We start from the raw sequence: 15,891 nt of genomic DNA, 5'->3' as shown, positions 1-15,891 counted from the left end.
TCAATGATTCTATTTTATCATTGAAGTTCTGTCTCTTTCTCTGAAATAAGTAAAAATATACTTTAAAAAATTAAGTAATGATTTGCTTACAAACTTTTTTAACCTTTTCTTGGAGTAAAGAAAGTGAAATTCTGTTTTCTACGTGTATCTGATGAAAATTGGACATATCACTAGGTTTGCTTTAGATTTGCTTCAGAAGGAGGATTTATTTAAGTGGATTTAATGTAAAAGGAAGTCAGCATAGCATAAATAAGGAAGGCCGTGTAGTGCAGTGGGTCTCTGAAGTCAGACTCCTCCCTGGGTGTAGTAGTAACTGTGATTGTGAGCAAATTGTGGAACCTTTTGTGCAATGGTTCCTTACTTGGTTGGTGTGAGATGATGATGGGATCCACCTCAAATGCTGGGGAGGATGAAATGATAACATGTTAAAGCGCTCAGAGCCGTGCTGACCCAACGTAAAAGCTCAATAAAGTTTCATTGATCTTATTGTTATGTCTTATTTTTTGTTTCACTTTAACAAAAACCCATAGCATAGATTTACCCGCTTAATTTTTTAAAGTATATTTTTATTGATTTCAGAGAGGAAGGAAGAGGGAAGAGAGATAGAAACATTAATAATGGGAGATAATTATTGATTGGCTGCCTCATGTATGCCTCCTACGGGGGATCAAGTCCCATACATGTGCCCTTGACAGGAATTGAACCCAAGACTCTTAAGTCCACAGGCCAGTGCTCTATCCACTGAGCCAAACCAGCCAAGGATACCCTCTCAATTTTCAAGTGTACAATATTGATAGCTATATGTACATTATTTTATAATAGGTCATTATAATAATGTCATCTGGGATGACCAAAAACACTGTACTCATGAACAACTTCTTATATCCCTCTCCCCTCAACCTCTGGCGACTACCATTCCACTTTGTGTTTCTATGAGTCTAACTACTTTAGATACCTCATATAAATGGAATCATGCAGTATTTATCCTTTTGTGATTGGTTTATTTCATTTAGCACAATGTCTTGAAGGTTTATTCATCTTGCTGCATATGACAGGATTTCTTTCTTTTTTTTTAAGGCTGAATAATATTCTGTTGTAAGTATAGACATTTTCTTCATCCATTCATCTGTCAGTGGGCACTGAGATTGCTTCTACAGCTTAGCTGTTGTTTAAAGCTTTAGTGAACGTGTGCAAATATCTTTTCTATCATGTTTTACTTGTAACCTTAAATGTACATGGCCTTATCATTCAACCCCTGTGCCAGAAGTAAAAATTAGTCAATATTGAAGATGTTTTAGAAGTTCAAGGCTCCTAAAGTATTAGTTACCTTTTTACTACCTTTACTTACTTAGACAATCAAAAGATACATGCAGTTTAATTTGTTCACAATTGCTAGAGAAAGATGTGAGAAGAGGAACATCTTCCTGTGCAACGAAAAGGTTGTAGGTTCTCGATTCCCTGTCAGAGCACATACCTAGGTTGCAGCTTTGGTCCCTGGTTGGGGCACCTACAGGAAGCAACTGACTACTGTTGGTATCTTCAGTTTGGGTAGATGAAGGGGTCTGAGGCTCATGAGTGTATTTGAATGTCTGTTTTTAACGATCTGCATTGCTGCGCAGATGTTAGCACCTACACTTGATTTAGGGATTGTCTGAAGCACAGTGGCTTTCTTTGGCTGCTTAATCAGTTTCTCCTAAATTGTTCTGTCCTGGTGACCACCCATGTGTACATTCTTGAGTCGATCATTTGAACTGGTAAAGAGTCTTCTTTCCTAGTTGCTAAAGGGGCTTCTTGATCTTAGAAATGGAAAGATGTGCCAGAGGACGTTCAACATCTGACAGCTCAGAGTGCTGCCTCCGGTACTTGTGCCTCTGTCTTTCTCTGTATGAACAGGAGTGTTTTGAGGGGTTCTGCCCCAGCCCTCTCAGGGACACAGCACCGCCCAGCGCCTTATAGCAGGACCAGAAATTGTACTCTGTTTCTCTGCTCAGCCTCCAGTCTTATCCCAACTGACAAACACTGTGAATGGAAGACAGCCAAGAACTCCATACAGTGGGAGACAAAGGCCTTTTGGAAGCTTGATTTTGCCAAAAGAGAAATAGCTACCCTCGCCCTCACCCTCACCCTCACCTCGGCCCTGAGCTTTTACAGTGTCGTATGGATGCAACAAAGGACCTAATGTGTTCTTTGAACAGCTCTGGGTCTGGTCGTCGTAAGGTGAGTGATTAGTGTCTTACATGCTCAGAAAGATACACATCCCGGCACTGGAGCTGCCAGGGAGAAACATGCTAGAAGTGGCTTTGTATTCTGAGTAACAGGAACTTTATCCCAAATTAGGATGAAATCTTATGTGGAGAGATAAGACCTAGAAATGTTTGCTATTCTGAAATCAGAGTAAAAAGGGCACAGAGACATTAACCCATTCAAGTAGAGATTACCCATTGCCTGCCCTAGCCCCCTTCATTTTCAAAAAGTTAATTTAGAGTTATTTTACTACAAAGAACCATCCAGATCAGATTCATCACCAAGAAGCCTAAGACCAAAAGGAGTGTTTTCTGGAAGGAATTTAGGGGGAAAAAACCTCCCAGAATTTAATCTCTAAATAGTATTATCTTTCTAGTAAGAGAGCCCAGATCTTGCTTCCCCGTGACCTTCCAAGTTGCAGCCTGCGTTCTGTCTATCAGAAATTCCTCCTTCCCACCCACGAGTCCCCTTCTGTTGTGGGAGAAGGAGGGCCTTTCCAGTCTTTAGCCTGGGGCCATGCCAACCCTCAAACTGTGGTTTTCTCTGAGTCTCCTTGCTAAAGCATGGCTGTTTCCCACACTCAATAAAGAAGCAAAAGTCTTGTATATGTTGACCAGGCCTTGAGTGGAGGCCAGTGCTTACACAGCCCTCACATTCCCGGGACATTGACTGATGACAGTGCAGCCCCCATCCCTGGGTTGTCAGCCCACAAGCACAGAGTGCTAATATTGTATACCCGCACCTCCCATTTCTTAGAAATTGTACAGAGGGAACTTTATACAGTTTTTCTGTCCGTTTATGAACGACTCTCAGGGCACAACAGTTCACGTGACCTGTTATTGGAGTTCTCGGATTGGGGCTCACATAGGCTGTGGGGCTGGGGAGACGGATTGCTGCTGCTAGTCTAAATATATCCATCTATATCTTTGCTTTTACCATTGCCTGGGTATTTTCCTGGGTTTCTTATCAGATTTGGTTGATTTAATCTCATCCCATTTAGCCTTGGCCTTGGTAAAACACCTGGGGACCTGTCTACATTACAGACTTCTTGGAATTTGGTGTATTATAGAGTTGTAATCGTTTCATTCCATGCAGTATAGCAGAGTCTGCTCACCAAACAAATCAAAACCTAGAAGCTTTTGATTTGAAAAGTGTCTGCTTTTCTGAGCTGCAGTAATACATGTTGCATTGAGGCTTAAACAAGCTTGACTAGTAGATTCGGAATTATTTCTCAACTCAGGATTCCATTTGGCTGCAGTGTAACTGAACCCTCTCTCCTCCCTTCCCCCAATGGCTTAAACAAGTTAGAGATGTATTTTATCCCCATATAATCCGAAGTCTAGAGATAGGCTCACCCAAACTCCATGGTGCTTGCTGTCAGGAGCCCATGTTCCTTCTGTCTCTATCTTTCTCTGCAATCCTCAGCAGGAAACTTTTCCCTGATGCCTGCCCACCTCTGGCTAGATATCGCACTGGGTAAGAACAATAAAGGGCAAAACATGTGTCCCAACCCAGACTACCTCCCTTACAGGCTGTCCCCACAGCTGCACCTGGAAGCTGTTTACATTTCAGAGCTGTTTTTTCTAGGTACAGGAGGAACTAGGGAACATAATTTTTAGCTGAACACACATTACCCAAATAAAACCAGGGCAGTGGTATTAGAAAGAAAGGAAGAAGTGATACCCAGGTAAGAGGCAGTAAGTTCACCTAACTTATTTTATGTTGCTGTTTCTGTAAAGATGGACCCTACTATTACAGGATTTCAGTGTCTGAGGTCCTGCCACAAAGTGCGCATCCGGGAAAGTGAGTTTACTTTTGTTTGGGATCTGCAGAAGGGCTTACTTACATGTTGGGCTGGGGGTCACTTGAATACAAATAACACAATAGGCACTATTCAGTGTAATAGAGAATGGCCCTATTATAAGATTACATTTCTATGTAAACACAAGCTTTCCTATTCTCTTATACAGGAATTTATTGTTGCTAAAAGAAATGAATAATTGTTATAATGTAAGTGTTGTGTTGTTGTCTTATTTATGGAGTATATGTTTCTTAAACACCTTCTATGCACAAGTCATTCCAGGTACCATGGGTGAAACAAAAATTAATCAGATAGAAATCCAGCCATTTCCAATGTGTATTGTCCAGACAGAGAAAAAAATACATACATAAGTGGCTGCAATACAAGGTAGAATGTGCTAAATGTGATAAGACATACAAATAAATTTTTATAAGCTTCAAAAGAGGAGAAGAGTATTCCTGCCAAAGAGAACTGAGCAAATATGATGTAGGGAACCTAAGCATATGTTTTCGTTTTCACTAGTTTACTTCACAGCTAGTGAGCATCATCGTGAGACTAGAGAGATACCTAACCAGCTGCCTCTCACAAGCATTCAGCTAGAGGCAGGCTGCATGTCATTCTGCCCTTGGTGGACGTTTGAGGTTCGAAAAGGAACGGAACATTAGTTGAATGTCTGCTGTGTGTATCTGGTGCTTTAATTTTATTTCAAGAACTTTTTATTGAATGCTTAGGCTAGATTTGCTTATGTGATCTTTATTTAATCCCCAGCAATCCTACAAAGTAATACTAATTGCTTATGAGGAGGGTGAAGCTTGGGAGAGGTTAAGTAGCTGGGAAAGGTCACCAGTTGATAAGTGACAGAGCCTCCATGTGAGCCTCGGCAGCATGTGAGTGGAAAGCCATGCTCTTTCCCCCTTGCCTGGGTCTCTGCCTCTCGCGATGACCTAACCTGGTTTTGCAGCCATAGTGTGGAACAGACAGTTCCTTCTTCAGCCTCTGCCACCCGGGAGAAACTTGGGCTTTATTTGAGCACTTCTACTTGTACTCAGAGTTAATTTGTTACCTGCTTAAATATTACTAGAACTCGACTTCCTTTTGACATTTTTTGTAATTTATTTTTTAATAAATAACTACATATAGATGGTACAAAATCCAAAAAGATAAATATGTATATAGTAAAAAATTAGTTTCTCTCCCACATTAACCCCCTAGTTAACCAGTTCTCCATGGAAGTTACCAGTTTTTTGGTAATCTTTCAGAATTGTTCCATGCAGATATTAACATTGTGTCTTTGTGTATATGTTGTTATATATGTACCTTTTTTTAACACAAAGATGTTTACTATACTCATTGTTTTGATCTTGTTCTTTTCATTTACTCTTTGTGTTTAGATGGCCCAGCAAGATTTTAGTTTGAATATTTTGTTCTATTTTTTTAAATAAATTTTTATTGTTGAAAGTATTACGTATATCCCCTTTTTCCCCTCAATGACCTCTTCTAGCCTGCCCCTGCCCCAGGCCTTCACCACCCTGTTGTCTGTGTCTGTGGGTTATGCATGTCCAGCAAATTTTTTTTTTTTGCGTATCCAACAACATATTAAAAACAAACACCTCGATGAACTTGAAAATATGGTTGTCACCACAGTGAATAAATGTTCTTTATCCCCCATACTGATCAAGCCTCCGGCAAGCACTCTTCACACGTAAGCTCACGTATTAAAATGAGGTGGTGAAAATAGAAGCCTTGGGTGGCCCATTTCTACCTCCCTCCTCTCTTCCATCGGAGCCTCTCTCTCAGATTGTCAGGCCCCCGGACATGGACACCTGGTGGAGGGGAATGCCAGTATGTTGTGGAGCCAGTGCCATGGGCCTAGCCTCTTGTTGCTCCTCTGGTTACTTGTTCTCTGAAGCAGCAGCAGGGCTCCTGAGCCCTCTGGCTTCCGTGGACTCAGCACTGTCTTTGTTCCCCTTGTTTGGGTCAGAGGCGGAGGTGAGTGAACAGCACTTCAGTTTCCCCTTGGGTTCGCAGAGATGGAACATCTTGGATTGGTTCTTTGAAAATACAGCGGTCCTCGACCTCTGCAGTTATTTTGTTCTTTGTCAGGCCATGAAGGAACCCTTGGTCCCCCTCAGGTCTGCCTAGCCCAGGATCTTTGGACACATTTCCCTAAAGTGGTTCATTCCCAAGCATGAGTATGGAAGGGCTGGATAACATTTTACTAAAGCGACTCAGTTCATCTTTTTTATCTTAAAAAATAAAATTTATAAAGGACAAAAATAATGCTAGTGATGTCTATCTAGAGGGCAACCTTTTCCTAAGAACATCTAATCTCATTCCCTTTGGACCTTGCCACAGGAAATGACATTTTCCTCATGTCGCTTCATATGTGGTATCTACGGATGGAATCAGTTGCCAGACGTCATTTAATACAAAGTCCTATGTATTCCGTCTATTACAGTATTTCTCTGTTAACATTATTTCACATTGAAAGCTTTTATAATGCATGCATATTGAAAGTGGTGTTAATAATATTGAAGAACCAGTAACAAAATTTGTGATACAAAATAATCTTCTTCTAATGAGATAAATAAGTTGTAAGAATTTTTAAAAGTCTACTTGAAGGAAGCATACATTCACATTCTAACTACCGATATGTGTTGGTGTTTGTAATGTTTAAATCATGATTTTTAGGTCTTCGTTTATTTGTAGGCTTACCCTCTGAGCAAAAATACGCTTGTGTTCATCTTGTATTCGAGTGGTTATTTCACTTTGAAAGTACAAGTGCTCTCAGATGTACATCTTTTGACAATCTTTAGGCCAACGGGATGGTACTGTGCCAGAATTCTACACAGAGCCCCCACGGCCACGCATGGTCTGGCTCTTGGTGTCCCAGCCTCCTTTCTCCGCTCTGTTTGCTCTCTCTGCCTTAGCCATACTGACTTCTTCCCTTTCCTCAAATGTGCAAACCTTCTGGAGGGGGGCAGTGTCTGTGAGAGGGCTCAGGTTGAGTCAGGCTTCCAGTTCCTTTTGTTCTGTGCTATTCTTCTATTACTTGACATCCAGTAGGAGACATTTGTTAAACATTTGATGAATTTAACAATGAAGGAAGCTAAGACTGAGAGACCAGATGCTTTTCTGATTCACTCGTGTGGACCAATGTGTAGCACCCGATGCCCAGATTTCTTGCTGAGAATACTTTCAACAGAGCACCTGGACTCTGCTTCAGGATATTCCCTTTCTCTGAATCTAGACCTGCACTGGCATTATTAAAAGTCTTTCCTTAAAAATTACTTTAACAATTTCCCTTTTCCTTTTGTCCCACCGAAGGATTACAAACCTCTCGTCCAATTATAGCAACTGAATTGTAAAGGGCATCACCACTGATCTTTTTCTCTTTTTCTTTTTTTCCTTTTTCTGATAGGCTATCTTTGGCAGCCAGACACTACCTAACTCCAATTTATGGACAATAAATAATGGTGCAGCTTGCAGAATTTCAAGTGCCACGGCTGGTGGCCAGAAGCCAGCCACTCTGCCACAGAAAGTGGTGCCACCTCCAAGTTCTTCCTCGTCCCTGGTCCCCAAACCCCCATCCAATCACAAACAAGTCCTCAAAAAGGCAACATCGCAGAGGGCTTCCAAGTAAGTTTGCCATAATCTTCTGAATTATATCAGCTCTGTGCTAATAGTCCTCTTTACTTACGGAATCTTCAGGACAGTTTGTACTGACTTGCTGAAAATGAGAATGCCTGATGGGTGATAAAGGCTAACTCTGGTTCTCAGCTCTGGCTCCAAATTGGAAATGCCTGGGGAGCTATGGAAACATAACTGCATTTGGGCTCTTGCTTACCCTGCGAGAGGGGCAGGCACTGCTCTCTTAGGTTCCCAGGGATTGTGATGAGAGCTGCCACCACCACGGGTTCAGGGTCATTGCTAACCAGCCCTTCCAGCTTCTGGCAGGAGCTACAATCAGACAGTGGACCAGGTAACGATGCAGAGCTGGGGGCCTGGAGAAAGGAAATGCAAACTTCCTCCTGGAGGCATTCCTCTCTTGGTCATTCTGCAGAGTCAGAGCCGCAGAATTTCATATAAAATTCAATACCCTGCCACTCCCTCCTTAGTTTGCTCAGTTTTAGGCACTTGAATAGGAAGACATAGGGGTGGGATTTTATTATGAAGATTATCACTGACATTCGTCAGCAGGCTCCGAGGCAACATTTTTTGATACTGTGGGCCTTAAAATAATAATAATACTGCCCTGGCCATGACTCACTTGGTTGGAGCATCGTCCCATACACTAACAGTGGTCGACAAACTCATTAAGAGCCGCGGTTTGCCGACCACTGCACTAAGAGATAGCGGGTTCGATTTCTGGTCAAGACACATACCCAGGTTGAGGGGTCAGTCCTCAGTCAGGTTGTGTGCAGAGGCAACCAATCAATATTTCTCTCTCTCTCTCTCTTTCTCTCTCTCTCTCTTCCTCAAATCAGTAAACACACACACATATACATAAATACTTTTCCTCCTGCCTTTTAAGTTCTGCTGTATATGCTAATAATCAAATTAATAGAGACAGATTAACATGAGAAAATCAGAGTTTTAATACATGCACATGGGGAATTCACATAAGAATGAAAATTCCAAAGACAGCAAGGAACATTGAGTGTATAAGACATTTTGACAAGGGAGAAAATGGGGGGTGGGGTCTTAGATTTCAGAAGTGAGAATAGGTGCTATATAGATAGCTGAGGAAAAGGGGAACATGGCAGGAAAATTCTTGCCAGGCAACTCAAAACCAGTGGGCTCAGCTGATCACCGCCAAGCAGGCTTGGAGTCTTCCTGCCGGGGTAAAGATCCTTAAGGGGAGTAAGCCAAGGCTTCCTTCCCAAGTAGGCTACTCTGTCTGAATCTCTTGGGCAGGAAAGTGGAGAGGGCCACAGGCTCCCTCTGAGTCTCGTTTCTTAGAGTCAAGAACCCAAAAAACCAGCTTCAGGGTGGCAACACATTGGTTCCCTTCAATGCCGTGTGAGTCTACCTATTTTACCTCAAAAACACATTTCCACTCCTGAATCAAATGTTTGTAGGTCACATCCTTCATTCTACCTCCTGCTAGTGAGCCAGAAATAGACTGGTAAAGGGTGCTGGGTCTAATTCTCCATTTCAAATTGGGGCACTTTTCAGTGTGAAAGAGGCAGGCATTCCTAATGTATAAACACCTGGAGGAGCTTTGTGTATTTCTCTTGTCCTCATTGCAGCTCCTCATTCATTTGTCCTTTATAAAACCAGATTCGGTAAGAAAGAATCCTAGGATATGGCAAAAATGGTTCAGTTCCCCCAGCTATCCCCTTGCACGGTGAATCAAATTCTGAATTTGAATTGAAAACAATCCCTTCTGGCTGTTTTAATTACATTGCTGCCATTATTCATTTATCCAACAAGTACATATTCAGTGCCTACTGAGTGTCAAGCACCATTCTGGAAATTATTGGTGTTGTCATGACTTTACAGATCTCTCTGGAGCAGTAGAGAAGGGCAGTAGGAAGGCTGCCATTCCTGGTTGAAAGCCAGAAGCACAATAGGAAGGAAGCTGTATGGCCTCTCCCCTTGGAGAGAGGAGAGTCCGATTCTAAGGGTGCAGCCTCAGGGCAGACTGCCTGTATTCACATCCCAGCTCCACGCTTTACTGACTGGAGACCTCCAGCAAGTTACTAGTTACTTAATCTCTGGCCTCAGTTTCCTCATTTGTGAAGTGGAGGTGAAAAAAATATCTGCTTCAGTTGATAAATATTAGTAGAGTTAATACTTGTTAAGTACATGGACCTGGCACACGCTTTCTAAATCACACTCTTGTACAGGTTTGAGAATCACACAGTTAGGCAGGAAAATGAGTGAGCCGCAAATGAATATTGCATTTGCCGGCACACTTTCTGTCTGTGGATTCTCTGATGGTTGCCAGTATCCTGAGATGGCCTGATGGCCCATGTGGCTAGCTGGTCTGCTGGTGGAGAGGTAGGCTTGGGCAGCAGGCAGCGGGCTGGCCATCTGAAGGCGCCGCTCGCTGCCCTGAACCCACTGCTGGCAGGAGAGCTCTCCAGCCTTCAGAGGTGGAATTGCAACTCTATGGACAAACTTTGCTTTGCTGCATTTTTGTGGTTTCTTCTCTCTGACAGGCAGGAGTGTGGGAAAACCGGAAACAGCTCAGCACCAAAAATGCACAGAAGGGGGGAAAAAAGCAGATTTCTTCAGAATTCAAGAAATATAATCCAAGAATCAAAAGGCATGCTGTGAGGCGTTGTTCCAGGAAATAGTTTCCAATTTGCCTTTAAAACTCCAGCACAAGTCTCTGCAGCTAAATAAATTAGCACTAAAGGGGACCTGAACATTATCTTACTACATGTGAAATGTGCAGTCTTGTGAGAGCCCCCACAGATTTCTTTTTTTAAACAGTAATTTTATTTATATATGAGAAAGAAACATTGATTTGTTGTCCCACTCACTTATGCATTCATTGGTTTATTCTTGTGTGTGCCCTGACTAGGGATTGAACCCACAACCTTGGCATATCAAGATGATGCTCTAACCAACTGGTCAGGGCTCGAGCCCCACAGTTTTCGATGCTCTTCTGAAAGAAAAGCATTGTTTTTATCTGCATTGACTCAGTGAAAAGCTCCCTCTGTGAAGTATACAAATAAAGTGTTGTGTGTGTTTTTTTAAAGAACTTTTTAATTTTAGAGGCCCAGTGCACGAAATTTATGCAAGGGTAGGATCCCTAGTGGCTGCCAGCTGGGGCCTCCCTTCCCCAGCTGCCTGCCACCTCCGCCGGCCTGGGCCTCCAGCTGACCCCACCCCTTGGTCGAACTCACATTCAAACTCGTGGTTGAGGGGACAATTTGCATATTAGGCTTTTATTATATAGTTTTAGATTTATAGAAAAGTTGTAAAGACATTACTCGTAAAGATGAATACACCCAGTTTTCCCTGCCTTTAACATCTTACATCACCATGGCACATTTAAAGGGTGTTCCATACAAAGAAACTTCCATTGGTACATTATTGTGAACTAAACTCCATACTTTATTTGGGTTGATGAAGTTATTTTTAACCTACAGAGCTCTTCCAAGGTTTCTGAAATCAGGATTCTCAGTATCAGTTGATATAGTCCAATTATTCTAAAGTAATTCATGTTTCTTGCCTGCACAGCAAGTTACTTAACATCTATGTGACTCAGTTTCTATTTTAGAATAGGGATAATCATAGTACCTGCCTCATAGGGTCATTGACAGAAATAAATTATTAATGAATGCCAAGCACAAATACAGTGCCAAGTGTGTAATATATGTAAAATAAGTGTTAGGCATTGTGGTTAATACTAAGATGGCATTTCAGGAAATTTTTGTATAATTGTTTTACTTTCTTCATACAAGCTGTGTTACTTCATTTGCTTAGAGCTTTTTGCAGTCTTTACTCTGGCTCAGTTCAGGTTAATCAGGAACCCTCCTTTGTGTCTGGTGATACTGAGTCACATTCAGGAATGCCATAGTTGCCCCAAGAGACACAACTAATGAGAAGTTGTAATGAGCTATAGACCATGCCAAGTCCTGTTTGGGGGTTGAACTTCAACATTCTCTAGCACAGAAATTGGCGTTAGACAAATATAGAAGCAATTTCCAAGAGCATCAAAGTTTCCACATCCGAGAGGGTTGATTTTAGAGAACAATGGAACATAAAAGATGGAATGTCGTTGGATTTGGATGCAAAGGGAGTTGAGAGTCAGAACAGTGGAGTTCTGTTTCTTTATGATAATATTCAGGTCACTTTCCCTCTAAAGGTTTCAGTTTCCCATCTGTAAAACAAAACCACTGTCCCCACTGAATAATTACCCAAAATAGCTTGTTTTCTGTCTATTCCGTTGAAAGCTTTTTTATGAGCACATTTGCTTTTTAATCCTGGTGCTTTACAGCCATTTTCATCATCCCTTTTTGGCCCAACAGTTCTTTGTTAGCGTTCCCAGAGTCATAGTCTTATATTTCCTTTAGCTAAATCTTATTCGTCAGTTCTGTGCAGAGAATGATTTTGATTTTTTTAACCTTTTCTATAGTGCCAATAGCCTTCCTTGATTTTCCTCTCTAGTGTTTGCAACACTTCATAATTTAGTACCCACTTCAGATTGTCCTTTCAGAACTGGCTGTGGTATTTCTCCCAGGCAGTCAGCTGAACCAGGAAGTATGACAGCCTCTGAACAAGTACATGCACACAGACTGTCTCTTCCTTGTAAGGGCCCTTCTTCAGAGCCAGTTACACTCTCCAGGAAATGGGAAGAAAGAAACCTGAGGAGGTTCAAGTTTGCTAGGGCAAAACTTGTTGACTAGAGATGAGCTGGGAAGGGCAGGGTCAAAGCTGCTGTACCACACTTACCTAAACTGCTCTTCTTCCATCGGCTGGGACTCACTTTCCTTATCCAGGTTATAGGATATTCTTCCTCAGGGTGACCTCAGTGGAAATCGAAGGTAACTGCTGCTCTGTGTCAGCACCCAGGACAGGGGTGTTTGTGAAAAGCTGCTAGGCATTAGGTGGGAAAAAAGCGGTAGGAGCTCAGCAGGATGCTAAAACCAAGTACCAGTTCATCTGACCTGAATGGTGACATCAGAAAAATGTAAACATAAAGATCAGGTGTTTATTCTTCTTTATTTTATTTTATTTTTATTTTTTAAAATATATTTTATTGATTTTTTTTACAGAGAGGAAGAGAAAGGGAGAGAGAGTTAGAAACACCGATGAGAGAGAATCATCGATCAGCTGCCTCCTGCACACCCCCCACCGGGAATGTGCCCTCAACCAAGGTACATGCCCTTGACCAGAATCGAACCTGGGACCCTTCAATCCACAGGCTGACGCTCCATCCACTGAGCCAAGCTGGTTTCGGCTCTTCTTTTTTTTTTTTTTTTTCTTTTTCTTTTTAAAGCAATTTCTTTTTAACTTAGGATTCATTTAAAATGAGGCAAAGTGATCGGGAGTTGAAGTGATCCAGGAATACAGGTACTTGACGTGAGCATAGATGTCATATTGTAGGTTGACCATCTTCTGTCAGCCTTTTAGCCTTTTATTATTTATAATTTCAAGAAATATGATTAAATCTGTGGCATATCCATCCTTAAATATAGGATTCTCTAAATTATACATTTCCAAAACATATAGCTAAAAAGGGTTCCTGGAGCCAGATCCAAGGTGGGCAGAGGAAAGGGGAGGTTTCCCCTCAACATCAACAAGCAGTTTTCAGATACCAACAGGGTGTCCAGGAATCCACCTCCATTCTAACTCTACCTACCTGGAGACAGCAGCAGATTCCACAGGTTAAGGAATCAGTCCTATAAGACTGTGCACAGTGTGCACACACATACATACACTTCAGGTGCCAGCCTCAGACCCAGATTTTTAACCTGTGCTTCTGACCAGGCAGCTATAGATTAGAGCTATAGATTGATAATTCTAATGACCCTCTCAACTCAGAATGTTAGTGCAAGTCTGGGTGTTACCTGTACTTCTGACCTACTGGCTATAAACCAGTGGTTCCCAAAACCTGCTGCTTAGGTTCCAATTCATTTGCTAAAATGACTCACAGAACCCAGAGAAGCAGGTTACTTACTGGAGACCAGTTTATTATAAAAGGGTATGGTTCAAGAAAGCCAGCTGGAAGATATGCAGAAGGCAAGGGGTGCAAAACTGCCATGTTGTCTTCCCATGTCACCAACCTGGGAGCTCTCCAAACCTCATCCTGTTGGGTTTTTATGGAGGCTTTGATTACACAGGCATGATTGATTAATTATTGGCCTATTGGTGATTGATTCAACTGGAAATTCCAGTCCTCTAACCACATAGTTGGTTCTCCTAAAAACCAGCCTGCATTTTTAGGTGCTTCCAAAATCTCCCTCATTAATTTAGCAGAAGACACCTTTATCACTGTCAGCATTTAGGGAACTCCAAGGTTTCAGAAGCTATAAGCCAAAAACAGGAGAAGACCAAATGTATATTTATCATCATCAATCATGCTATCACAATAACCATCGACTTTTAGTGCTGGAATATAAAGAAATAGAGGCATAATATGAGGCCATGAGTGTAGCAAGGTACACAGGTGGTCCAAGGCAGAGCCAGAACTGAAATCGGAGGAGAAACCAAGATGGCGGCATAGGTAAAATGCCTAACTGCAGCCTCACACAACCATTTCAAAAAATACAACTAAAATATAAAGTGGGCATCATCCAGAACTACAGGAAACTTGACTGACTGGAAATTCTACAACTAGAAGGAAAGAGAAAACCAGAGGAAAATCAGAGAAGCTGTAAAAGCCCAAGGTACGGAGACACTGCGCACCTGGGGAGAGGACGGAGCCGGAGAGGAGGGGCAGCTGAGTGCTTGTTTGGAGTTCCCTAGTGGGAAGGAGATAAAAGCTCCAAACTGTGCTCAGCCCCAGTTTCGACTGCACTGAACCCCAGTTCTGGGCTAGACCCTGGGGACCCAGGCTCATACAGAGGGATTCTAAACTGTAAGGCGGAAACTCCGGAGCAGCGAAAGACAGAGCCCCAGAGTCGCGCACGTTGTGCGCAGAGGACGGACTGTTGACTGTGCCGCTGGATTGCCCTAGCAAAAAGGAGATAAAAGCTCCAGACTGCACTGAACCCCACTTCCAACTGCACTGAACCCCAGTTCCGGGATCATTGGAGAGACTAGACTGTTTGGTAGTGGGGGAAACTCAAGAGCACCTTTCTGTTGGGTGCTTGCAGCAAGTACCAAAGGACACTGAGGAACACTGAGACTCAGGAACCTCATAGGGCGGGTCTGACAGGAAGCCAAGGCTGTAGGCTCCACCCTGAAACTCCGCCCCATCCAAGCTGAGCACAGAGGCTTTTGAATAAGGCTGTCTCCCAGCATAGACACAGCTGATCCTCACAGCCAATTGGCCTGGAGGTCAGTTCCTCCTAGTGATACCAACAACAATTAAGACTTAACTAAAACAGGCTGTATACACAGTCCACAAAGGGGTGCACCAAGAGCATCTACCTCGCATAACTGGGAGGCTGATCCACTGAACCATATAGGACACCTTAACACACAAAGCCACCCTACCAACTCAGGGAAGCAGCAAAAATGTCGAGACAAGGAAACAGATCACAAATGAAAGAAATGGAGGACAAGAAGAGACTGGATATAGAGTTCAAAACCACACTTATAAGGTTTTTCAAGAATTTCCTAAAAAAGGCCGATAAAATAAATGAGACCTATGAGGATATAATAAGGGATCAATAAGAAATAAAGAATACATTGTCTGAAATAAAAAATATTATACAGAGTCCTAAAAACAGAATGGAAGATCGCAAGAATCAAGTCAAAGATTTGGAACATAAAGAGCCAGAAGACACTCTTCCACAGAAGCAAGAAGGCAAGAGAATCCAGAAAGTTGAAGACAATGTAAGAAAACTCTGGGACAACTTCAAGCGAACCAACATCAGAATTATGGGGGTTCCAGAAGATGAGAGATAGCAAGATATTGAAAACATACTGAAAGAAATAGTGAAAGAAAACTTCCCCCACCTGGGGAAAGAGATAGACTTAGAAGTCCAGGAAGCGCACAGAACCCCAAACAAAAGGAATCCAAAGAAAACCACACCAAGACACATCATAATTAAAATTCCCAGAGCAAAAGACAAAGAGAGAATATTAAAAGCAGCAAGAGCAAAGCAGGTAGTTACCTCTAAAGGAGCACCCATACGATTGTCAGCTGATTTCTCAATGGAAACCATGCAGGCCAGACGGGAATGGCAAGAAATATTCAAGATGATGAATAGCAAGAA

At 42.2% G+C, this 15,891-nt stretch overlaps 1 protein-coding gene across 20 annotated transcripts in view; it reads left to right on the top strand.

The window, feature by feature from the left end:
* The window catches only part of TTLL5 (tubulin tyrosine ligase like 5), a 233,887-nt gene that overhangs the window by 167,862 nt on the left and 50,134 nt on the right, over positions 1-15,891 (top strand). For 12 of the 20 annotated variants that reach the window (XM_084892422.1, XM_084892427.1, XM_084892428.1 and 9 more), the window contains one exon: positions 7,467-7,684. The exons of 7 other annotated variants lie outside the window; for them this stretch is intronic. In XM_084892422.1, coding sequence (XP_084748548.1) covers positions 7,467-7,684 — 218 coding nt within the window. Of the gene's footprint in view, positions 1-7,466; positions 7,685-10,212; positions 10,750-15,891 lie in introns of those variants that run through there. One more of the 20 variants, XM_084892429.1, reaches the window with a different exon arrangement.

The sequence above is a fragment of the Pipistrellus hanaki genome, assembly GCF_964339955.1.
Source record: "Pipistrellus hanaki genome assembly, chromosome: 1".
Taxonomy (NCBI): domain Eukaryota; kingdom Metazoa; phylum Chordata; class Mammalia; order Chiroptera; family Vespertilionidae; genus Pipistrellus; species Pipistrellus hanaki.
The sequence above is the reverse complement of the archived record's forward strand: the minus strand, read 5'-3'. Positions and strand labels throughout refer to the sequence as shown.